Below are 24875 nucleotides of genomic sequence, written 5' to 3' on the forward strand. Positions count from 1 at the left end.
AAGACATAGCTCAGACTTGGTTTTGCACTACCTGGTCTTAAGAGGAGCCACCAAGTCCAATACAGTCTAGCAGGTGTTGTAAAACCAGGAGCTGAGCTCTGGATGGTTCAGGGACACAAGAATGGTAGTCAGTGAAACAGGCTGAGAACTGTGCGGCAGCAGAGAGGTTAATGACCCGAGAGAACTGAGCAGGAGCATGAGTTTCAACAATGTTACAAGTCAAAGTCATATCAAATACCGCTGGCATGTGATCAGAAAAAAACAGCGTCACAAACCTCCAGATTAAGAACAGGCAAAACATATGAGTAAAGTGTACGTTCACGCTAACGTACATGTTAAGTTTATAAAAAATGCTATCAAAACTGTAGAGCTATAGTTGACAAAAAAGTACTAGTAAACAGCTAGAAAGGCAGATTAAACTGTTCAGTCATCTCCAAAACTCAAGCTAACTCACTGCTTTCTTCTTCCTGCCTTCCTTATAATCTTAATATAATGTGTCAAACCTTATTTTTTTTTTTTTTTTTTTTTCAAGCATCAAACAAATAAATGACCAACTGGTGGCAAGGTTTAGAAAATAATAATTACACTATATTGGTATAATTAAACTGCAGAATCATTATACTTACTAACCATTCAAATACATAAAAGATAAATACATTGATTTGAATGTGAAGAATAAAGAGACAATCCTCAACTAGCACGCAATACATGTGCACACTAAATGTAAACAAAAGCTTTAGGAAGTTCAAATTCGGCCAATAAGATTATGCATACAATTCATTTAGCTCCTTGTTTTAAAGAGATTGTGTTTTCTCACATTAGAAGAACTATATATTTGCAGACAAGTGTTTCGTAGCACTATTTGATTGGTTTCAGGAAGTACACATATTACAATGCCTTGTTATCTTGTCATTATTAGATTATTGCTTCCAATCTTATCTGACTATGCAACATTATGGTATATGGTTAGCAATTACATTTTGAAGGTGCACTGGTCAATACAGAGCCATCTTGCTAAGCACTAAAACGGGTCTAAATAACTCCTAAATTTTAGCAATAAATAAATCAAATTCAATTATGACTACATAAGCTTAAGGCCACAGGCCTGTGTAAGGCCATTATATTATTAGGATACATTTTGCCTGTCATTATAGGCTTAGAGTGTTTTCTCATTTTACAAAAACAATAAATTCATTGAACTTCCTGACATGTCGCGTTTTCCTTTGGGGCATAATAACTGTTAGTGATAGCTCTACCTGATATGATTTTGGGGGTCTGGATCTCCACAAAGCCTTTCTTGGTGAGGGTGTCTCTGAAAAGCTGGCAGACTCCACTCTGCAGACGGAATATGGCTTGGCTGGTGGTCGTCTAGGTAACAACACAAGACAAGAACCACACACAAAGCATTAAGAAATATGGCGTGAATCATTGCTTTATATTTCACAATCACGTTTTTTTTTACACATAGAGTAATATTATTTGTTGGCAGGACAATGTGAGCCTCCAGGGTGTTTAAACCTGTAATTATAGATGTAAATTACAAAACAAGTGAATAAAACTAGTAAGTAGTTTGAAAAGTCAAAAACTCCCGCCAGAACTAGCAACATTTATGTTTTTTCTCTCATGCAAAATAAGAATAAAAAATTGGCTGTGCCCAATTATTTTCATGTAATAAAGTAAAATTAGTTTGGCACCGATATATTGTAAAAGCAGTTTTTAGGGTCTTGGGATCAAAATGAGACTACTGCAAGTTTTATCGTTCACCAATCAGAAAGTAATGCTGGTGTGCTGTTAGCATGCTAGTTGTTGTTAGCAGTGGTGTGACAAAACTCCGCTCCGGCCTCTGAAAGTTGTGAAATGCACTTCCTAACCATTCACCGTGATGAGACAAGAATGCGTTAGGAAAGTGAGGAATAAGTTAGAACTAGTTAATGTTAAACTGTTTGCAGCAGTGCAGTTTTTCCACATTTTTAAGACATTAAAAATCAGATACAGGCCTTTAATGGACTATTTGAAAAAGCTTGAGCACCACTGGTTAAGAATCGGCCAACAAAATACAGCACTGTAAGCACTTCCTAAGATCTACTGCCTCATCGAAAATGACCACAAAACTTCTATAGTCCGGGTAGTCCTTTGGTATAGTCCTCAAATTGAGTTTTAACACATTTCTAAGACGTTTGCTCCTTTCAATACAAGAGGAATGGCTGGGCTTTAATTAAAAGGCTTAATTTCCTCCTCCTTTTTTCTCGGCGTCTCTGGTGCCTGTCCAAAGTCCTGAATAAAGCGCGTCAGACTTGCAGCTGGCAGATTGGAAAAGTAATAATGTCTTAATGCTGGCAAGCTCATTAATCTGGAGACAGAGCTGCGGGGCTGTCTGGTGCAAACTGGAAGCTTCCTATTGTTTGGCATTTATTACAAAACTAAACTAAATAAAACAGTTATAATTTTATTTTAAGGTATCCAAATTGAAAAATTACATTAAAACACATGTATACTGAAGTTGGTAGTTGTGTAGGTCATGATGACACATTTGAAATTTCTAGGGGCATGCTGACAATATTTTGGTTAAGTTAAAAGTGAAGTGAAACCCACCTGTGGCAAATTTGGCCACAAGTTGGTTTCTAATGAATGAGGTTTTAAAACCAAAACAAGTTGCTGCAGGGGTTTACCTGTTAACATCACAAGGTGCATGTTAGTGGTTGTCCAAATTTACCAAAGAACAATGTCTTTCTCATATCTCGTTTCCCATCTAGTTTCATTTAGCATTAAAGAAAAAGGCATCGTGGGAAATTTACAGATTCCAGATATTACTACTGTCGGTGATTGGCATAGAAAGCATTTTATTGTCCGATAATCCAGAAGGGCCAGTTTAACATGGTAGTTGTTAGATTTACCGTTACGGCAAAACTCCGCTCTGGTCTCTGAATAATTTGGATTATTGAAAGATTTTTATTCTGCACACTTCTCTTTTAATGTTAATTTTTGTGATGATTACTTATGTTTTGATTTGTTGTATTATGATTTTAATGTCTTTCTTATTCTATAAAGCACTTTGAATTACTTTGTGTAGGAATTGTGCTATACAGATGAACTTCCCTTGCCTATTGGAATGCTTCGTGTAAGTCAGTGGTAGCTTTAAATAGCTGTAAAACGTTTAAAATGGACCAGTTCTACTTTTTACGTTTTTAGAAAAACAGGAAATCTCTCATGCAAAATTAATTATAAAGCATACTACTGCTGTTCAAACTACTCTTTACACTAAAATAAAGATGGCAGAGTTAGAGAGCAAACAAAGCAGAACAAGATAATCATTATTCTGGTTCATGGTTCCCTGGTGGAGAGGCTGTATGGTGCTGTGGGAACCTCTTTACAGCTCGGGTCCTGGCTCTGAAGTGCAGGGCTGATGACAGGGCCTGTGTATGGGACTCAAAGTGCACACAGCCACACACAAACAGGTGTTACTGCAGCGCCTGTCTGCCTACAGCACCGTCCACGTGGGAGGCACACATCAAAACTATCAGACACCAAGGTGGAGGTTTGGTCTGTTCTGTGGCTCGCCTTAAAGCTTCACCACATCTCTCACTCTGCACACAAACCAAGCAGTTTCAATGCATTCACACATTCACTGATTGGTGGATGTTTTATGAAATTGTGTTGTAGTGGTTTCAATTGGTTTGGTACAACGCAGATATAGGAAGATATTTCAGTTATTTAGTAGGCAGAGCAGCATATTGATAAATAATAATCATGAATGTTGTTTTGATGAAAATCTGAAATTAGAAATAGCTTATTAAAAAACAGACTGAACAAACTATAATGTAATCTTGTAAAGTGTTGTTTCTGCACATTTGTGGATAATTTTACAGTCTTTAAATGTATTGAGGTTTAAGTATGAGACAAATGAAATTAAAGTAAAAATTTAAATACATTTAGCACATTTCTGTTAGCTTGTCAAAATATCTTGATTATAGTTACTGGCATACTCAAAAAAAACATTGAAATATTCATTTTTGTCAATATCTTCCCCTTCCCCACCACTGATTCAGCATCATTGTATTGTTGTTGTATGTTTTATGTTCTTGCCTTTTTACACCAAAAAATAAATCCAGTTTTAATGCATGATTATTTTTAATTTTGTATTCTTTGAGAGAATGAGAAGATGGATATTTTTTTTATTTTGAATTCATTAATTTTTTTCCCTTTTTACTTAAAATGTTACACATATGTAGTTTGGAGTATCATATTATGCATTCTGTACATTTTTGTTGTATATTTCTACTGTATTTTGTTACATTATGATTTGCATTGTACAATTTACCATCTTTGAATATACTCATAAAAACTGTAATACAAGTACTGCATTGTAACTTTCTCTAACATGTCTCCTCTTGCCAGTAAATTCACATTATGCTCAAATGTGAACTCGTCACTTGATATAAGGTTTACCGAGGCGAATAATGCCTTTTAACTCATCTCAGAGAAATTGCATTTTTGGCCTGAACAAGCTGTTACTATGACAGCTTTCAGACTGTGGGCTATATCGAGTGTTCTTCACATTGAGACATGAGTGAGCATGTAGAGAGTCACACACTATCTGACAATGCCAATGTGTGAAGAGCAGAGGAGCACAGGATGGTGCTGCACTTTGTTCTTTCTCAGAGCTTCAGATGAAAACGGATTTAGACTTTAGCTCGAGACTTCGGTTTCAACGGTTGACATCCTGTTTATTGCCAGACCTTGGCTTTTGTGTGTCTGAGTATGTTTTGTCTCTTTTGTTGTTTATAAAACAATACAGTCAAATGAGCAGCTGCTGATCATTAAAAATCTGTTTATTTCATACAGACCATCTTCCACACAACTATGATATGACACAACTATGATATGATATATATATATATATATATATATATATATATATTTATTTATTTATATATTTATATATTTATTATTATTATTATTTTTAATAAAAATATTGTATTTATTTAAAAGAAATATCCTTTTTTTTTTTTTTTTTTTAAAGATAAGTTATTAAAACCTGATGAAGAGTGAGTTCTATCACTTTTGCTTAATACACAAATAATCCACCTGAAAAGTCTTGAGAGCAAAAAGTAGCATTTGCCATTGACTGGACTCAACTGTTTCTCCCCCATGCCAAACTACGCCACCAACTTTAATGCATTTTCAACTGTATCTAAACACCAACTTTTTGCTGCTTATGTGAAATACTCAAAATCAGACTTTTCCATCAGCTCAAGTCCTAACTTACCCTGAGGTCAATGACCCTGTTGTCCAGCCTGGTGTCCTGGTTCACAGTAGCTCTTCCTTCCTGCAAATGAAACGTGAATGATCAATACAAACTACATATAACCTGTTTGATTTCACCAGCAAAATCATTTTAGTTCTTATAACACGTTGATTCAAACTGTGTGATAAGGTAAGACAATATTAAAGCAACAAGGTAAGACAATATTAAAGGAACACTATTTAACTTTTCTATAGGGGTCTGCCAGCTGCTTGTCCACTGTGATGTTTACCTTGAATGATCCACGGTACTGCATTAAACATGTCCATCTTAAAATGCATTCAATTAAAGGCATTCTCTCTGCAGATCTGATCTTTTACCTGGTGGCGTCACTTGGAGACTTTGGAGACAGATAAATTTAATGCCGTATATTCAAGGCATGGTGTCAAGCAGGTGATGGACGAAAAGTTACATGGCATACATTTAAAGTAAAAATAAGCAAATATTGATTAAATTCTGCTTCAATATTTAATAAGCACCATGTTTCAAAATAAAAATAAGACACTACAATCATAACTGTTAACCTTTGTGACAGAAAATGTCTCCCTTAGCATTGGAATTGTAAAAACAGTATAATCTTGTAAGCATGACCAGCCAACCAAAAATACTACAAATTTGGGAGCCATGGTTACAGGATCAGCTTCACCTCTTGACAAAAAACATCCGCAATTTTAACAGGAGGGGAAAAAGAAATGAAAGAGTAAATATTTCATCACAGTTTTCAGGGTCAGGGATGGCGGGCTTCCTTTGGGAACACAGTGGGGTTCGGGCCAATAGTTTGTTATAGCTGCATCCTGCTCCAAATGTGCACAGCTCAAAGGGACAAAGGCTTAAGCAGGCAGAGACACAGGGCTGTTAACGCATCTCTGGAGGTGACAGGTGTGATGGAGAAATGTGTGACTGACATGGAAGTCCCCACAGTAAACACCTGAATATCCTGGAAATGAATGTGCAAGCTGTGTCTCAAATGTAAAGTAATTACCGGTAGTATGTTGTGGACAAGAGCTGGGTGATATGATAAAATAAAAATAAAAAATAAAAAATCGAATCTTGAGAAAAAAGATTTAGTTTCACCAAAAAAAATACTATTACTATTCATTTCCTGAACATAACCAATAAAGGCTTTTAAACCACTGCCATTTAACACCAACAGTAGTCAAATTTCTTCCTCTAAAGCCCATCTTCCACAATTCTTGCAATACAATTTGAAGGCCAGATGCCATCACCGCATCACTGAGTGAGTCACAGTGTTATGGCTGGTTTCACTTTAAATATACTGAAAGTAAATAATGTCACTTTCTGTGCTATTCTGGTTTAGTCATGTGCTTCAATAAATGCCTCGTAAAAATATACAAATAACATTTACTTGTCTTAGGAAAGTAGAGTAAGCTAATATTGCAGCATTAACTATTTATCCAAAAGGCGATCTGTGGCATTTGCTTTCACACTCCCAGTGGAACTAACAGACTTTCTAATATATGCATTTTAATACTAACTGAAAACACCCACCAGTATCTCACAAGTATACATATTTAAACTGTACATCTACCACAATTCTTCAGCCGTCTACGTGATTACGGTTAGTGCCAATTGAGCGTTTATTTAATGTTCATAGGAAAAACACAGTGGGGCAAAAAAGTATTTAGTCAGCCACCAATTCTGCAAGTTCTCCCACTTAAAAAGATGAGAGACCTGTAATTTTCATCATAGGTACACCTCAACTATGAGAGACAGAATGGGGGGGGGGGGAGAGAATGCAGGAAACCACATTGTAGGATTTTTTATGAATTAACTGGTAAATTCCTCTGTAAAATAAGCATCTGGTCACCAACACACAAGATTTCTGGCTTTCAGAGACCTGTAACTTCTTCTTTAAGAAGCTCCTCTGTCCTCCACTCATTACCTGTATTAATGGCACCTTTTATACTGATAACGAGTTCAAAAAGACACCTGTCCACAACCTCAAACAGTCAGACTCCAAACTCCACTATGGCCAAGACCATAGAGATGTCAAAGGACACCAGAAATAAAATTGTAGACCTGCACCAGGCTGGGAAGACTACATCTGCAACAGGTAAGCAGCTTGGTGTGAAGAAATCAACTGTGATCAATTATTAGAAAATGGAAGACATACAAGACCACTGATTATTAAATTGCATTCATTAAATTAATAACTTATTTATTCAATTTCAGTTAAACAAATATAGCCGAAAAACTCACATTCAGTTTTATTGAGTGCCAAAAGATCAACAACTTGTTGAAAAAGGTAAACTGAACAAGGTTTACACCCTTACCTATTTTAATATAATTTGGCCATGTCCGGTGCACCAGATTAATAAACCCATAGGGCCGTTTGTGGCCCCTGGGCCATAGTTTGCCCATGTATGAACTAAACCATGATCTTAATCTACTGACAAGCGCATATAAAGTGAGGAGGAAAAATAATGGGATTATAAGAGCTTCAAATTAGTCCGTGAACATCCAGCAATGATGCAAAAAAGCCCATTTGTAATTCAGTGGGCTGCTCATCTCAGCTGGCTATTATAAACAGTAGCAATGAATTCACATTGTGCACAGAGAAAAGCAAGTCACAAAAGGTAAGGTAATAGAGTTGAAATTGGGGTGTAGTTGAAAAGCAAGGACCTGACAAATCAGTTTCAAGTAGAGCACAGAGCTTTTCTGTCCTCTAAAAGTGGTCTTTATGTCATTAGGTATGTTTCTTTTCTCATTATAGAATAGAGACCATTTTTACCTTTTCAGAAAAATCACAAACTTTTGACATCATGATGTCATGACCATAGAAAGACGACGCGAATGACACAAAATTACTCTTCATCAAGAAAACTGTTACTTGGTTTGAGTTGTTGGAAAAATTGGCAAACCTAAAAGGCAACTGCTACTGAGCTACTACAACTTAAATACACAAAGGAGTAAAAAGTAAAATAAAATGGTCTATAAGAGTTTCATCCAACAGACCTAGGCTACTATTTAAATCCTTCTGACTTTGTTGCATCTCAGATAGTTGAACTTATTGCAACTTTTGGTAGAAAACAGTGCAAGTACAAAGTTTGTGGATCTGGATCACTTATAAGAACTGATATCATTATCAAGAAAGAAGAAATAATTATGATAACTTAGTAAAAACATAAGTGTAATGCAATATTGCACAACATTCCGGGCAAAGCAATAATCCTCCAGGCAAATAAGCAGGTGATGGGCCATTCAACTAGCAAAGACTTTGCCTTTAAGACACAAGATGCAGAAAACCCCAAACTTGGACCAGTCTACCAGAAATTGTATAGTACACCTAATTTACAAAAAGAGCAGGAGCTGATGCCACTCCTAAAAGTTGTCATGTAATGGAAAACAGTTGAAGGCAGTGGAAGCTGACACTGCCTTGGCTGGTCTTCTGTGCTCGAAGCTGAAATGCACTTTTCATGACCCCTCACTGGCAGCGGGCTTACCTCCTCGCCTTCTCCATCGGGCCTCACTGCGTCATCCAGCTGCAGGGGCAGACGTGGCTCGGCCTGGCTAATGACGAAAATCTAGAACAGAGCAACACCGAGCATTAAGATTCACATTGTGTCAAACCCCTACAGTCCTGATATCAGCAACAGTGGAAAGTACCCAGAATTCATATGCAGAGGATGAAGCCAAAGAGAAACGCTATGATAACCTAATGGGATATCTGCAAAAATTTTATCTGGGTTTGTTCGATAGATTATACTGCATTTTGCTGGTATGCAGCTATGTGCTTTACTACCTTATGTAGCAACAGATAATAACTTTGCTTTACACACTAGCATAAAGAGACCCACCAGATATTCATATTCATTACAATTTAATTATTCTCCAAGTGACTGTGTCTTTGTTTAAATGCAAGAAAAAAAAGCAGCTTGACAGATTTTGGCATTATATAGAATTCACAATAAAACTGGATGGAATCTGAATGGCATAGCAAGAAGTACAAATAACCATGGTGTTATCTGCAATCCTACCTATACATGTTGGATTTTGAATATGGGAGCACATCATGTTGCCAACTTGCTCCAGGGAGAAATGCAAACATGTTAACTTTTCTTTTTCAAACTAAATCTTAATTGGAATGACTGCCGTTATTTCTTGCCAATTAATTAATTCAGTAAATAACCATTTGTGTCTAATCCAGAAAAAATGTACGTACTATAGTTATGAGTTAATTAAAATTGTACAGGCAACAAAAATATCCCTCCACTTTGCTCCTATTGAGTGACAATTGAATGCAACAGTACAGTCTTTGATTTTATCTGTCACTCTTCCACTTCATACAGGGATAAGATACGAAATACGTCATAGATACATCTTCTTTAAAATGCATGTCACATCTGTTATGCACAAAGCACACTGCAAGTTTACATGCTCCTCTGTATGTGTATACGTGTGCTACGTTCAATGACTGCGGTAAAAAAGAGCTTTCCCACCCTCTCAATGTGTAGTTCTATGTCCTGCTGGGAACAACTCTCAATCTTCTGCTCCACTCTTCGCACCACCGCCTCCACGTCCACAATGCTTTCCTTGGTGATGCTGCGGAAGACAAGCACAAAGGCAAAGGGTAAACGATGCCTGGGACTTTACAAACAAACTTGGCAGCGTGGGAGGGTTCGTGATCAACAATAATGTTTCATAAAGTAATGCCTATGGACAATGTGTTTTTTTTCCCATGTGAAGTGAAGACGTCCTGTGATATATGTGGGAGTGATCTGCGCTACTGGGTGGGCTGACAGTTGCGTTTTATGTTTCCAGTGATCACAAAGGTCTTTGAATGTAACTGCTGCAAACTGGAGCAAAGGACTACGGCGTATTTGGAATAAACTTGTGGTTATGTGTCCAACTGAAAAACATCTGTCTGCTTCTGTAAAGTCTGAAATCAGCAAGCTGAAGTTTCTTGAACCATCACAAATAAAATTCTTTATTCACCACTTTTTACAGAGTCCATCGCTCATCATTTTTATTTTGTTTGCTTTTTTGTGTTTCAAAAACCACAGATATTTTTGTAATTCACAGTAGCATGATTTCATGGAAATAAAAAGGTAACCATACTTGGGAACATTCTCCAAGGAAACATACATGTTTTATGCCATTCTGTGAAATAATATAGCCAAGAGATCAACATTTCCATGGAGACAAGCAAAAAGGAGGCCATTCTCCCCGGCCAAACAAAAGTTGGTTTTGTGGAGATGCAATCCAGGTTACATTAAGGATGCATGTTTATCCTAAAAATTTCAATGCAACACATCTTAGCTTTCGTAATACATTTTAAGTGTAAGGATGGGCAATTGTCATAACACTTAAGCCCACAATGTTATTCAGCAGTACATAAGCATGAGTTGTATGGTTGCCTGCTTGTTGCATAATGCAAACAGCTTCAAACATCCATAGCTACTGGGGACGAACAATCTAAGATAGACACATATCTCCTACCCCAGACAAGCTCTCTGGTGGACATCACAGCTCAGTCTGTGGGTAGTTATATGGGTAGTAGTGTGGTACAGAATTTTGGAAAAGCAAAGAGGACAAGTCACAGGTCAGATCTGTGACGAGGTGATGCCGCAAACAATTGAATCCAAAGCAGGCAAGAAAAGTTATCAGAAAAGTTACATAGTGGACCTTTGTAGAACAATGCTGAAAAAAAGAATGTAACATATTTGGAAGTTGGTAACTCTGCTTGTGTAATTTTCTTTTTACAAAAATGAAAACCAATTCAAGACACCAATTAGACACTGCAAACATTTACTCAGTTTGAATGTTTTTCTCCATTAATATGCTTTACTTTTCTTTGAATACATTATTGAATGACTACAACTTTACTTCTACTTAATACAATTCTGATAATTCAATCTGCCCATCTTCCATGTCTCATCCCTCACAGCATCATTTCATACTAGGAGGACTTGACCTACTGGTAGCATGACACAGACAGATGGGGAACCCGCTGTAATCCTTCAGTTGGCCTCATTAAAAAACGTAATGAGGGACTCTACACTGGTCTAGTACTGTCTCTCAGGTCCCCAGCAGCTGCCGCCACGGTCAGTCCTTCATAGCATGCTGGATAAATACAACCCAATATTAATGCTGTATGCTCTGGGGCTGGTAACAAGACATCCACTACTCAGTGACAAGGATAGTGATTAACTCAACATCACAGAGGATGAACAGTACAAAGGTATGGAAGGGAATTGCTTTAAAATAAAATATGAGCAGGGTACATTTGGCTTTTGTGACCCAATTTAATAAATATAATGATTCCATGATAAAGAGATACATAACCATACCAAACCAATTATTACTGTGAATTAAGGGCTACATTATTATCACAATAAGATTTTCTGAGATCTAATGCTTATAATATTACTATTAATATTATAATAAGTTCTTAACCCTTATCTCATACATCTTTATGTATGATGTTGACATAAACGCGTTTCAATGCTTAATAGATGGAGATTCTGTCAGTTTTAGTAGTAAAAAAAAATGTTTGGGTCTATTTGAGTCTACAGCAAAGAAGAATATGGACTTCAGAGGTTGAAAGTTGTCATTGCTGTTTAACACAAAAAGCCAAAGTCTGTATTATTTAAAGTAGAAGGCAATATGAAAAAAAAAATACGATTTTGAATTCAATTTTATTTCGAACCCTAATCAGCATTTATACATTTTTTTCATTTTAAAGCTACAATTTCATATAATTTAACAAAGGGAGCCTTCACAGTTGAGACCTCTGAAGTGCTGAGGGATTCATGGACACAGATTCTACAGGGGCTGATCTGAAGTGCTCTTAATTAAAGAGTGTGAGTGACTCTGACTTTTTTCTGTGTGAAGGAGAATGAAGCGGCGATATCATCTCTGCCCTGGGCGTGATTATGAGGGGCTTTACTTGTAATCCTGGTGTTACATGACTTGTCAATCACCAGTGCCACACTAGGTGAAAACTAGAGCGTTGCAGCAAAGACACTTCTAAAAGGCCGAAGTCAGTGTAAGAACAGTGATAACACGATTCTGAGGATGGATGACTTGGCAGTTATGGCTTTTGATGCAAGAACATGCTGTGGCTGCTACCACTTTAAGCACTCACAGTGTATCCATTTGACTATCTTATCAAACCATTTACAATTTTAAGCAAATTTTTCAGTATTGTTGTGAAGGATAATGGACTCAAAATAATACATCTCAGGAATGAATTCACATACTTTGTTTTAATCAGAAAATATGAAATTCTTTAGTGATTAGGAAAAGAGCATTAAGCCTCTGCAATATAGTAATAAAATAATATTCAAGAATATAATGATTATACAAGTATATAATCAAAATTAGTCTACGTTTGAGCACTTAACTTTTTGGTCATTTGAAGCTGAAATTTAGCTTATAAAAAGACATTTGGTTCTTGAGTGGCTGCTTCAACTTTTACGCAGTGCTGCATATTCATTTTGAATCTTTGAACTTTGACTAACTAAACCTTCAAATTGCAAAACTAAATTGAGGAACTGGCAAGCAAGCATATCTCAAGTAAACTCACAAAAGTGCAGATATATTGAAATGCTTGTGGTGTCTCTATAGTAGGTGCAGTACACATACACATGTTTTACATTCTAGTGGCCTGCCTTTCACTGCATTATTTTAAAGCTACAAAGTGGTGAGGAAAATGGGCCCTGAATCTGAATGAGCATTGAGGAGGTCAGAATAACGTAATATGGCCAGGGGGATCTGACACTTGGAACAGAATGGGGTCATCGTGCTCATGCTGCTAGGTCAACACTCAGGTCAAAGTTACACCGACCTTGGGCTCATTAGGAAAAAAAAACAAAAAAAACATTGCATATATATATTTGTTATATGCAACATGGAAACACACAGAGGATCTCCTTGCTTGTAAGCTGTGAGTGAATAATTATGTGTTTAAAAATGGTAATTTATGCAGAATCTAGTCTCCATTAAACATTAAGCAGCTCAGAGTTGTTTACATATTATTGTGACAGGTGTGTAAATAAACAATTTATTTAGATCCATTAGACATTTGTGTTTCTTGTATAAGACATTTCTATAGCTATATGTTTACATAAAGATTGAAGAACATATTAAAGGCAGACTGTTTGAATACTGCATCATAGCACTCTAAGAATCTATGCATTTTATCATGGCTTTCCTTAAATGTCTATCCAAAATTTTAGAATACCATCGTGACTGAGTGCATTTTTTAATTTTTAGAAGTATCTGCTGTTGCAAATTATCTACCTAAAACCTTTCAATGATGAGTGTGCTGATTTGACATACAGTGATATATAACCACTCTCAGCTATATAGGGATAGGTATGCTGATATGGGATTTCTTGTCTTAATTCAAACTGCATGGATTTATAGCCATTAGTCAGTATGTCTATATTACGGGAATATTTTCATTGCCGTTTACTCCATTTGAACCACTATGAAAGCAATCTGCATATCCAAAATTGAATATTACGACTAAGTGAGGAAAAAACTGAAATAAATTTACTCTTAAACCTCCTATTAGATGGTGTAAATTTTGACATATTATGCCACGGGGGGTGAAAAGAGTTGACACAAAAAAATCAGGTACAATTAAAACTAAGCGAGTTTTGAGCAGTGTCCCCATGAGCCCTCAGTCACTTGTGTGGAGTGGATGATGTTGTAGAGTAAAACTGTGATGGAGTCTGACACATTTCAAATACTGACTGACGTGCTCAGTTTTTACAGTGAGTTATGATGGCTTTTGTCAGCCGTGATTTAAATTCTAGGAGAGAATGACACGGTATAGCCCTCTGGAGGCACTTCATCTACACAGTGGCTTGTTCTCAAACTTGGGTCTTCATTTCTCCACTTTTTCGTCTGGCAGTTGTGGGCGTTTGTCAGCGCTTCACTTGGCAACATCTGCAGAAGTGTGAGGGCTTCACAGTAATTAAAGTTGCTAAAAAGATCCCTCCAAATAGAATACATTTGTATGCAACTGTAATTACAAACTCACACTTTACCCATAATAATACACGTGAGCATGTGGGGATAACTTAATTTATCTATAATTGCCATGTGCGCAGTGAAATACATTAGCGCCTTTTTCACTACTATTCAATATTTTTTAGCAACACTGACACTTATAGACTATTGAAGATCATATTGTTAGCTTGTCTGACATTAACGGCCTTTATATTTTAATACAGTCGAAATAAATATAAATTATTTTAACATAATATAAGTCTAAATTAGAATACTGATTACTATACTAGTGCCAATAGGGTGCTAAACAATTTTTGAACACTTTCAGAAGGTGGTAAAATGATTGTGCTTGAGGTGATCAGTTTGTAAAGTTTCCTCCTTGATTCAGAAGACTTTGACAGCCCCCATGATCCAACACATTATTCAAATCCGAGCTTGCCATCCACCTAAAACATCCACCTTCATTTGTGCTCATTCACACACTTCCAGTAATGGACTGAGATTTGGCTGCTAAGATGACTGATGATGTTTGGCTCTTGAGTATTTCTTCCTCGTCTTATTGGAGCGGCCATATCTTCCATCTCTACAGGAACTTGTGCATTAATGTGCCTGAGTGTGCTACCCCGCCCTCAACCAGTCCGCTTTTGTTGTAATGTGTAAAATGATTGATGCCTCCATCCTCTGCCTGGCTACTCATGTGTGAAAATAGGAGCTACTGATGATTTTAAAGCCCAGGATTTTCCCACCATTGTTTTGCCCTCTTTGACAGGAAGTGCAAAACTCTTTACTCACTTTGCAGCAAACTTGACCATCTGCTTGCTGGCACGGTCTCCCACTGCGACCAAAGCCTGCACGTTGAACTGCTGTTGACGCAGGACCAAGAAACATTGCTTCCCTGTAAACACAAAAAAAATGTTAGCAGCAGGCAGTTGAGACCTGAGCTTTACAAGGCTGGACACTGGGAGATGATCTTTGATGGTTTGGTCTAAAGTAGGGGTTCTCAAAATGTGGTGAGCAGACTATTGATAGCACATTGTGTAATGATAACAAAAGTGCTCCTTTCCCCATGCTGATGTAGTTGTAAAACCCTCCTTTGCCTTTCAGTATTTATATGTGTGTATTTGCTCTATTTGAAAGTTGTGTCGTTGTGTTTCTAGCAGCTCTTTTCAATGTGGTTTATCCGGCATATGGCAAATAAACTGAATTGAATTGAATTGCTGTGGCTTTAGTCCACCCAATTGAGTGTTTACCTTGAAAGTAAATTTGTGGTTTAATCCGATTTTTGTTGACTTTGGTACACTAAAAGCTAAAAGAATTTTAAATACCGATCATTGCCTGCTCTGGACAAGTTTTTTTGTTTTTTTTGGTCAAGTCTGGCTTTTTGTTCAGTCCTGGTTCAGTCCTGGTTCAGTCCTGGTTCAGTCCTGGTTCAGTCCTGGTTCAGTCCTGGTTCAGTCCTGGTTCAGCCCTGACCTAGGCTCTAGGACACTTGCTGCCACCTCAGTCTCTGTTATCCTAGCCAACATCATTAGAGATATAATACTCCTTAGAACGCCAGCCAGACACTAGACTGCAATGGACAACACTACCACAATGTTTTGAGGGTTCATGTCCCCAGTCCCAAGTCCTATACTGATGGTAAATACATTTCTGCATTTGAACTCCAGTGTCATGCCTCGTCTCTTCTGCTATTCACAATATATTTAATTAATCCATGTTTATGAACACAATTTGGTCCCAGAATGTAGCTGTTATTATAGCCTACTCCAGATTTTTTTTTATTTTATTTTTTTATCATCACTGCTCTAAATCCTGTTATGTGAACCTCTCTTCAGGCAGTTGTTAATGGACCTCCACTTTGAAGAACAATGAGCCTGAAAAAAGCTGATTGCTACCTTCCTAACAAACACACACCTGTGAACAGTGTAAACATGTTAACCAACACAAACTTGGGCTCAAGACAGTGGGACCACCCACGGACTTTGATGTGTGTGAGAAAAAGGGGGGTGGACAGTCAAAATCCCACCAACAGATGCACTTCACAACAACAATATGCCGTCATGCTCATGGACTTCCCTACTACCACAAGAAATACAACAGCAATAGATAGTTTATTTGACCATTTACTCAATTATGTTAACCGATGCATAAATATTGTGAAGAAAAGAAGAGAATAAACTTTGAAAATAAACTGTGTACCAATATCACTGTTTTCTAAAGCCTATGTCAATTACTTTTACATTTTTCGATCTAGGAGCACAGCAAATTATCTCCACCAAATTCTTTTCCATCTGATTAAAATAAATTGGTCTGTGACTCCTTTGTGGTAAAATTCCCAACTCAAATCTCATGCTAAGGAAAAATACTTTTTTTTTTATACAATAGAATGTAATTTTCAGTACTAAATAACAGTAATCTTTAATATTGCCAGGTTTCATACAAGTTCTGATATAGGACTGTTCCAATTTTATCGTATTTACACATTTGTTTTTCGTACTGAGGCTTGTTCAAATTTATATTTTGATACAAGTTGTAGTCGTCAGGACATCAGTTACTTTTGACAACCCTACACCTTTGCCTGTGTTTGGTATAGCATACAAATGGATTTAAGTTGGGACGTTTTCAATGCTAGTCACTATGGCCAATGGGCAAATTCAATACAAGATACATCAACACCAAATACAACCATAGACACAATTGTGAGATATTCCCTGGAAACAAGCTCACCATTGATATCCATTTATTCACAACAGCCCGAGCAAAAAGGGCCCGGGTTACACTCTGAGAAGTAATAATGAGATGAGCTAGTCTATTGTGTGGAAGTGGAGCAGGCACATCGCTGCCAGTAGCTGGAACTCAGTAAATAGAAGTTATCTGATCTCACAGTTGGCATGCTTCTCTTACAATAATATCAGAGGCACCCTTAGGTCTTCACACTGTTTAGCCGAGAGGGAGGTGGAAGTCTGCCATGTAAGTGTCTATTGCTAGCACACTGAAGCTACGACTGAGATGTACTGGAGCCAAAATCATGACAAAATAAGCGTTTTGATGATATACAAACAGAGTAAAATGGCTTTTAACTACAAGGGTGTTTTAATGAATTAATTTGGGTAATGGGTGGGAAATGAAATTTGAGCCAAAAAACAAATGATTTGTTCAACAATTTCTTGCAATTTTGACATTTTGCAGATGAACGTAAGGGATACTTACATCTATATTATATTACTGCCCAAGTTAAAGTCTTGATCATTATCAATAGAACTAGGTGTCTAAAGTGTATCTCAAATGTATAGTGTCTTGATCATTTGTGTATTGTTGCATATTTTCACATCTTGCTTTAGTCAGTTTTTCCTGTTTATGTCATTTGCATAATGTACGTTTACGTTTCTTTTTTGTTAATGACCCCTGTGGGCTTGCACTCTAAGTACCGGTAGTCTGTTTGGAGCGGACGAGCTAATGTGAATTCTCAAGGCAGAGGTCAAAAATGGTTAGGATAAGAGTTTGGAGAGTAGGGTGTGCTGTGAACAATTGGCCCGAGGGCATAACCTGTACTCATGGAGGTCCACCGAGGAGGAGTTCAGAGGTCAGATACGGTTTGCGGCTTTATTCTTGCACAAAGACGTAGCAATGATAAAAATTTAGCTTTAACTGTGGAAGGAGGGGAGTGAGGGGGGGAAGTGATCTCACCTTTGGCTCTGCTGGTGTGGACTCGAGCCCGGACCCATAAGAGCTGATCAACCTTCTCCAAAGTCAGGTCCTCCACTTTCACCAGAGCTCTGTCTATCTCAGGTACAGAGAGAAATAACTTTGCGTAAGTTCAGTTTTAACATATAAACAACACATAAAACAAACTTATAAAAATAGTATGCATTAATCGAAACATTGATAGGCCCAAATCATACATAAATCTGTAGACAAAGCTTCAAGAATGTTGAAAATGTTTTCTTAAACAAGATAAACAAGCACACTGAAACAAAAATACAGAAAATGCTTAAACTGATAAGTTATTATCAAAGTTTGGGTCATGGTTCCTACTGTTTTATGTAACATTTTATATATATATTATATATTTTCATATACAAATATATATTGGTTTCATTTTTGGATTTTAACAGTACAAGTTTTTAAAATGGTGCAAGCTGGTTTAAGCCCATTGCACCCACAAATTGTGCCACATATCATAAAACAAAAAGATGCTTCCACATAAAATACAAAAATAAAAATGTGTTTTATGTGTCAGTAACAAAATGAGACCCTTCTAAAGGCTGTGTGAGGACAGTCGGGGTGCAGCAGGTCAGACAGGGGTGTGTTGTGGAGTTGCTGTCACGACAGCATGTGTCCCTTCCACCCACTCTTCTTAAGTTTACACTTAACAGCGGTGATGAGTTATTCAAAAGTTACCAAACAATTCATCTACTTCAGATATCCTCCATTTTCTGCTTCAGTGCAAATAATATACAAGGCCATTTCACTGCAGTCGCCTACAGGCAAAAGAAATGTGAAGACGCAAGCTTGGACGCGTAGACAAATACACAATAAAATACTCAAATTACAGGGGCCCCATAATAAATAAGACACACTAGGAGGCTTGCTGAAAACCTGTCCAACTCCTATTCTCTTTGGATTTCATGACAAATTGACTCTAGTTTCACCTGTGTCAGTCAAAAGCATGCTTTAGCCTCCTTTGTTACGAACTGGGAGACAGAGGCAGACACGGCGGCTACAGTGTGGTAACAGAGCTGTCCTGAGTGTCCATCAGCCCACATGAAAGCCACAAGCCGACACCCTGCTAGCGTGTTCTTCCCCATAACTGAAAAATCCATGCAGGTAAAAAAGTAGAGGGCACTTTGTTCATAACCAATGGAGCTGAAAGAGAAGCCAGACATATGGACGTCTTACGAGTCTGCCCGTTATCATGAACTATTACTCACATAGTTATCAGTCAAAAAACACCATGAAAGAAAAAGGCACAAAGTATTAGCACATAAACAGGTGCGATGATGGAGGAGAAGTGTGTTATCACTGTACATTTTTGGCAACTGTTCAGAGGCAATCTGAGCAGATCAAAAGCGCGGCATCATTTGTAACCGTGTTTGTTCGATGTGTTAGTGTTTGCCTCTTCATGTATATTTCTTGTTTCTTGTGGCAGCTCAAGTGAAATAATGTAATTCATAACCATACCACAAGAGCTGAATGCAAGATAAATGGTGATTCGGTATTGTCAATACGTTTTGCAACTAGTTTTGTACAAATCATCATGCTCTGGAAACCATGTTGTCTTTACTGAATAAATTGGCTATACTTTTCATTTCTAATATGACTATGATTATGATTATGACTTGAACATCAGGGAACAATAGGATAATGCTAAACCTTAGCTTGGTGCAAACTTAAGATACTATTTACTAATTGTAGTATAGCACCAAGCTTAACTGTAATATACTGGTATTTGTGGCCAGCTTGCAATAAATTAAACCTAAATAATATAAAGCCATAAAATCTCAAATTTCCAGTTTGTTTCGAAAAGATTTATATTCGGTAAAACATTCCACTCTGCTTTTTGTTGCATTGTCCCAACTAAACTGAGATGTGCTGATGTCTAAACTTGTATTACAAGTCTTTATCTTGTTCATTTCTAACTAAAATTTGCATAGCCATATAAAATAAAATAAATACAATTTTCAATAAAATTTTCTTTTGAACGCAGTATATCAAGCTCTGCATTCTTGTTTGAGTTTGAGTCACCACAAAAATAAGTGTGTTTCAACAGAATTACATTTCTAGAACAATGCAAAGTCAAAACAGTTTTTGAGCAGCTCATACCTGTGGGTGGGGTGGGAGTGCACTTTCTGACCTCCTTCTACAAAAACATTACCACTTTGCATTGTTTTTATGTAAAGACTCCCATTTGCATCAGACTGAATTAGGTCAAATAGTCTACAGCAATGACGTCTGTTAAGCACCATCACAATAGGCCAGTAATGGAGACACAATGCCCTCCATAAAGTTTGCATGGTATTTTGTTTACAATGGCTGCTGATAAAAGAAAATAGTTGCAATACTCACCCAGTTTTTGTTGAGACTGGACCATCGCAGACACACCATAGCGATCCTTGGCAAAGTCCTAAAGAAAAACAAATTCTTACTAGCACATCAAATGCATTAATTATTACTATCATTAATCATACAGTCACCATGTCTACATTTTGAGATAAGGGCAGATAGATGGAGTGTTATCTAACTTTACTTGTGCAAATTGTGACACAGAAACAGCATGAAGGCATTTAAAAACAGACATTTGTAGAGGTGTGAAAACAGTGAAGGAATCCGACGGACAGTAAAGCAGCAGAAATGGCTTTAGAAGGATAAGGCTCTGATCCTATTGGGAACACTTACATCTTCCTCGGTGGATTGTTGATCGGCAGCCTGAAAAATAAAGGAAGAGAAGCATTGTTTATAAGACAAAATAAAAAAACTTTGTTGACAGGATAAACCAGAATGGGAAAATATGACAAAATTTAACCCATTCATTGTCCAAATTTAGCAAATAATTTAAGGGTTATAAAATGAAATTGCCAATAAGGCTGAAAAATTAATTAAATTTTAATTAGAATAGATTCAGCCATTGCTAATAGTTATATTGTTGAGTTTTTATAAGCACGAGGTCTAGAGTCAGTCCTTTATCAGTCAAAGCATGTATCTTCGGAGGAATAAATTTCACAATATTTTTTTGTTAAATGTAAAAAGTTATAATGTATTGTTTATGTTAAGGAAATGAATATTGAAAGCTACTTTTCATTTGTCTTGAATTAGACAAAAATTGAATCAAAAATTGTGATTGATCAATATGAGGACAAAATAATTTATTTTTTGTCATTCTAATAGGAAGTTTATATGAACTCTTCAAAACACCAAATATCGTGACAAAATCATAATATGGCAGAAAATGTAATGTTTTGTTCATTATGCATAATACATCAGCACATCTCAAACAATAAGTAATGGCAGCACGGCATATTGCTTTGAAACACAAGCTGCACAAGTGGAGAGACATATTTTATCTTCATACCAACTTCTAGCCAAATTACTGTCTGTGTCTTGGCGAAGTTACAATTCCATTTTCTATGCAAAAAGGATTCGGGTGCGTGGAGACGGTTGGTGAGAGCTGAGTCAATTGAGAATCGCCCATCCTTGATAAGATAATCTGTCATATGATTGATGATGTGCTTTATGATGAACTGAATATAGGGGGTCTTATCACCGCAGAGTGTCAAAATAATGTAGCGAACACTCCATAAACATTCATCTTAGCTATTAAGACTTTTAAGAAAATCTAGTGATACAGGATGAGAATGCAATGGTATCATTTGCCTTTGAAACACAGTTTTCGAAAAAATAAAGGGACCATTTCAATGTATTCTTCTGTCAGCCTTTCTTGGGGATGATGGTCCAACAACCATCCCAGTGTCTTTTAAATTTGCTCACATGGCTCATTCTGCTTTATGAGTTCACAGATCATCAAACAAGGCATTTGCATTAAGAGTAGAGTTGTATAAAGTTGCCAAACATTACAATCAAACTTTGATTCTGAATCTTAAATCTTTTGCTTGTACTGCATGGATTTCGTAGAAGTACTTGTAAGCAAGGCTGTGGAATTAATTTTAATCTAGATCAATTTCATTTTAATAATGACGGATATGGTTAAGTATTTTTAATCAAGAGGTCTACAGCCAATCCCCAGTAATGTCAGAAAGATCATGTGGTTTGGACCATGAATCAGACTTGGGAGGTTTGGTTTTGTGTTAAACAATACATACTTTTAATCATGGCAATTTAAGGTCAGGAAATGAATATTGAAATCCATTTTTGTTTTAGTTATTCTACCAATAAAGGCTACAATAAACTCTTTTAGCAGCAAATACCATTTCCAGAGCTGTAGGTTGACAGGCAGACTCTTCCCAAAAGATATATTGCCTTTTTTTTCCTTTTTCCCATAAAGGCAGCTTGAGTCATGGCAGATCATTTGTACAGCTGGGGATTAGTGTTGGATCATACAAGGAGAAGTTGAGGTAGATGACACATTTTGTTCAAAGCGGACAAAAGGGCACAGACAGTGGCAAACGTCATTCAAAATACGCTCCAAGGCAAAACAACATCGCCACTATTGTTCAAATACAAATACCCATTGGAAAAGTGGGACTGTTGGCCTATCTATGTTGTTAAGTTGGAAGAAAATAGCACTTTGTTTTGGTTAACATAAACAAGCCTAAAATGACAGGAATACTTAGACAATAGCTTTCAGTAGCCCTCCCGCTGTCTACCTAAACCTTACGAACGTGCAGTGAACAGTCTGGGCTGCACGACAAAGCACCAGCTGGAATGGGGCACCGGATGTGAGACAACAAACCCAAAACATACTGACCAGCTTGGCCTGTTTCTCAGCCTTCTTGGCCGCTTTCTCCGCTTCCTTCTGCTGTTTCTTGAGCGCTTTCTTTGACTGGGCCTGCTGCTCCTCCTCCGTCGCCCTGCGCAGGAAGGTAAGCACAACATAAACATTTAAGTCAACTTCCAACTACTATTTCTCCCGTGTCCCCCCGGAGGAAGTTGTTGGCCGTCTGGGACAATTAATTTGGAAGAAGTCATCACCACTACAAGCTTTTGCAGTCTAGATCTAACTTTAAAGCCATTGTTTTGGCCACAACAAAACAAATATGGTTTGTGAATGGAGGGGCTTGGACAGGCAGCTAAAAGCAGAGATGTTGAAAACAAGATCGGTCTGATAAACTTTAAGAAAACAGTGGTCTCACGAGTGCTTTCTAAACCGTTTTAGAAGCAGGGAAGAATGGAGATTATTCGATTATGATTACACTTAAGTCTTATCTCAAACTTGAGGGCTTTACTTTAATTGAATTGTGCCATCACGCTCCAGACACAATGCTAGCATGATAAGCTCCACATTTATTGGTTCAAATTTTCATCTTTGGCTGATTGCAGTTTGGTCGGAACCTATCCAAGCAACACCTATGGGCCTTAGGTGAAGTAAATCAGAGACATGACTGAGGTACCAGCATACACACAGATCCAGTCAGTCAGAAAGTCATTCATTCTCATCATCAATAAATGAACTATGACATTTTTTAGATACCAATTTGTATAACAAGTAATTTTGTGTTTGGTGAATGGGGAGAAAGAAACCTACTCTAACAAGGGGTTGAAATATTAAAGTATGTTTGCTTTTTCCCTATTCTGTATTATGCATACTCTTAAGCTGTTGATTTAGTTTGGCTTATCAGTGAAAGTAGTGCATGCAAGGTTCATACCCATGAGGCTGTAAGAGATAAGTTACAATAAACTAGTTCAATATCCCACGCCGTAATATTAAACGTGAACTTTGCACCTCTCCTATTGACGTAGCAATAAAACTGAGCTGGGAGTCTCCAGGTGAATGAATAAATGGCCCTTACTTTCCCAGGTGTCTAGACCAAGGAAGCCTGTAAGCAATATTGGATGCGGCTGCCGTTTAGTCAGACAGGAAACGACAAGGTCCAGAGGCAAGCAGTAAACAGCCAAGAAGTCTAAACCAGGACCTTAAGTATACTGCTGCCCTTTCCTTGACATCCCAAGTGGAATTTCAAAGTAAATTTTATACCCCAGCCAGTGTACAAAATAATACAATGCAATGAGACTTTATTTTTTTATCTTTTTTTTTTTTTTGCATGACCCATTAAATCCAAAAAGTTTACTTATTAACAGATATTTTGTATGCACTTGAATGAGACGACAGAGTAAACCAAGAACCAAATAGATAATAACTACTTATTATTGTAATTTGCATTTGCATGATAGCATTTAGTGGTGTTAGTTAGAACTGAGTTTTTCACTGACCGGATATTGAATTTGCCGTTGTTTGATTAAAACAGTATGATAGTGGTGTGTGTGCGAATGATAGGTGGTGGTCTTAAGGGTCATAGAGATAGAGATTAAGAGGATGTTTGGCCAACTAGCTGGGTTTGTTCAAGAGCATCTCGGTCTACAGTAAGAAATTTGTCAGCACCATAAAGTTATCAATATTTCAGTCAAACCTGTTTACCTAGAGACTGCCTAGAGAGACTTACCTAAAGACAGTGGCTAACATCAAATAATTATACCTCACTACACAGATAGATGCAAGTAGCCTGACCTTTTTCCCTAAAGCTAAAGGCAAACTGGCTTTACCTGTGTAAACACTTCATCTGTCAGTTGACTTGTTGAGTCTACAAATCCTGTCTGTGCAGTCTGGTAACCTTTCACATTTACAAGCAGTGCTATCAAAACATGAATATAAAAAGACAATAAATATGACAGGGACAATAATATTTGTTTATGTAGGAGAAATCTTGTTGAACATGTTGAAAACTGAGCAACTTGAACAAAAGGTCATTCAAAGGACTGCAAGCATGGTAGGATTATACTGTATTACATAGCAATGAATTATGTAGGATTTCATTGTTTTGATCACAACAACTCTAAAGAAAAAGACTCAATGCACCTACTGTCTGAAACTGAACTGCTGGACTGATATGGTTTCAAATTAAATTTGAATTCAGCATTA

The 24875-nt window shown here is 37.1% G+C and overlaps 1 protein-coding gene across 1 annotated transcript in view; it reads right to left on the bottom strand.

Moving 5' to 3' along the window:
• Positions 1 to 24875, bottom strand: part of dars1 (aspartyl-tRNA synthetase 1) — a 36923-nt gene that overhangs the window by 11147 nt on the left and 901 nt on the right. The window contains exons 2-10 of the mRNA XM_033986832.2: positions 22707 to 22809; positions 20681 to 20710; positions 20351 to 20408; positions 17972 to 18064; positions 15077 to 15179; positions 9763 to 9865; positions 8767 to 8847; positions 5267 to 5326; positions 1257 to 1368 (exon numbers count right to left, since the gene is read on the bottom strand). Coding sequence (XP_033842723.1) covers positions 1257 to 1368; positions 5267 to 5326; positions 8767 to 8847; positions 9763 to 9865; positions 15077 to 15179; positions 17972 to 18064; positions 20351 to 20408; positions 20681 to 20710; positions 22707 to 22809 — 743 coding nt within the window. The remainder of the gene's footprint in view (positions 1 to 1256; positions 1369 to 5266; positions 5327 to 8766; positions 8848 to 9762; positions 9866 to 15076; positions 15180 to 17971; positions 18065 to 20350; positions 20409 to 20680; positions 20711 to 22706; positions 22810 to 24875) is intronic.

The sequence above is a fragment of the Periophthalmus magnuspinnatus genome, chromosome 21 (genome assembly GCF_009829125.3).
Source record: "Periophthalmus magnuspinnatus isolate fPerMag1 chromosome 21, fPerMag1.2.pri, whole genome shotgun sequence".
NCBI classification, from domain to species: Eukaryota; Metazoa; Chordata; class Actinopteri; order Gobiiformes; family Gobiidae; genus Periophthalmus; species Periophthalmus magnuspinnatus.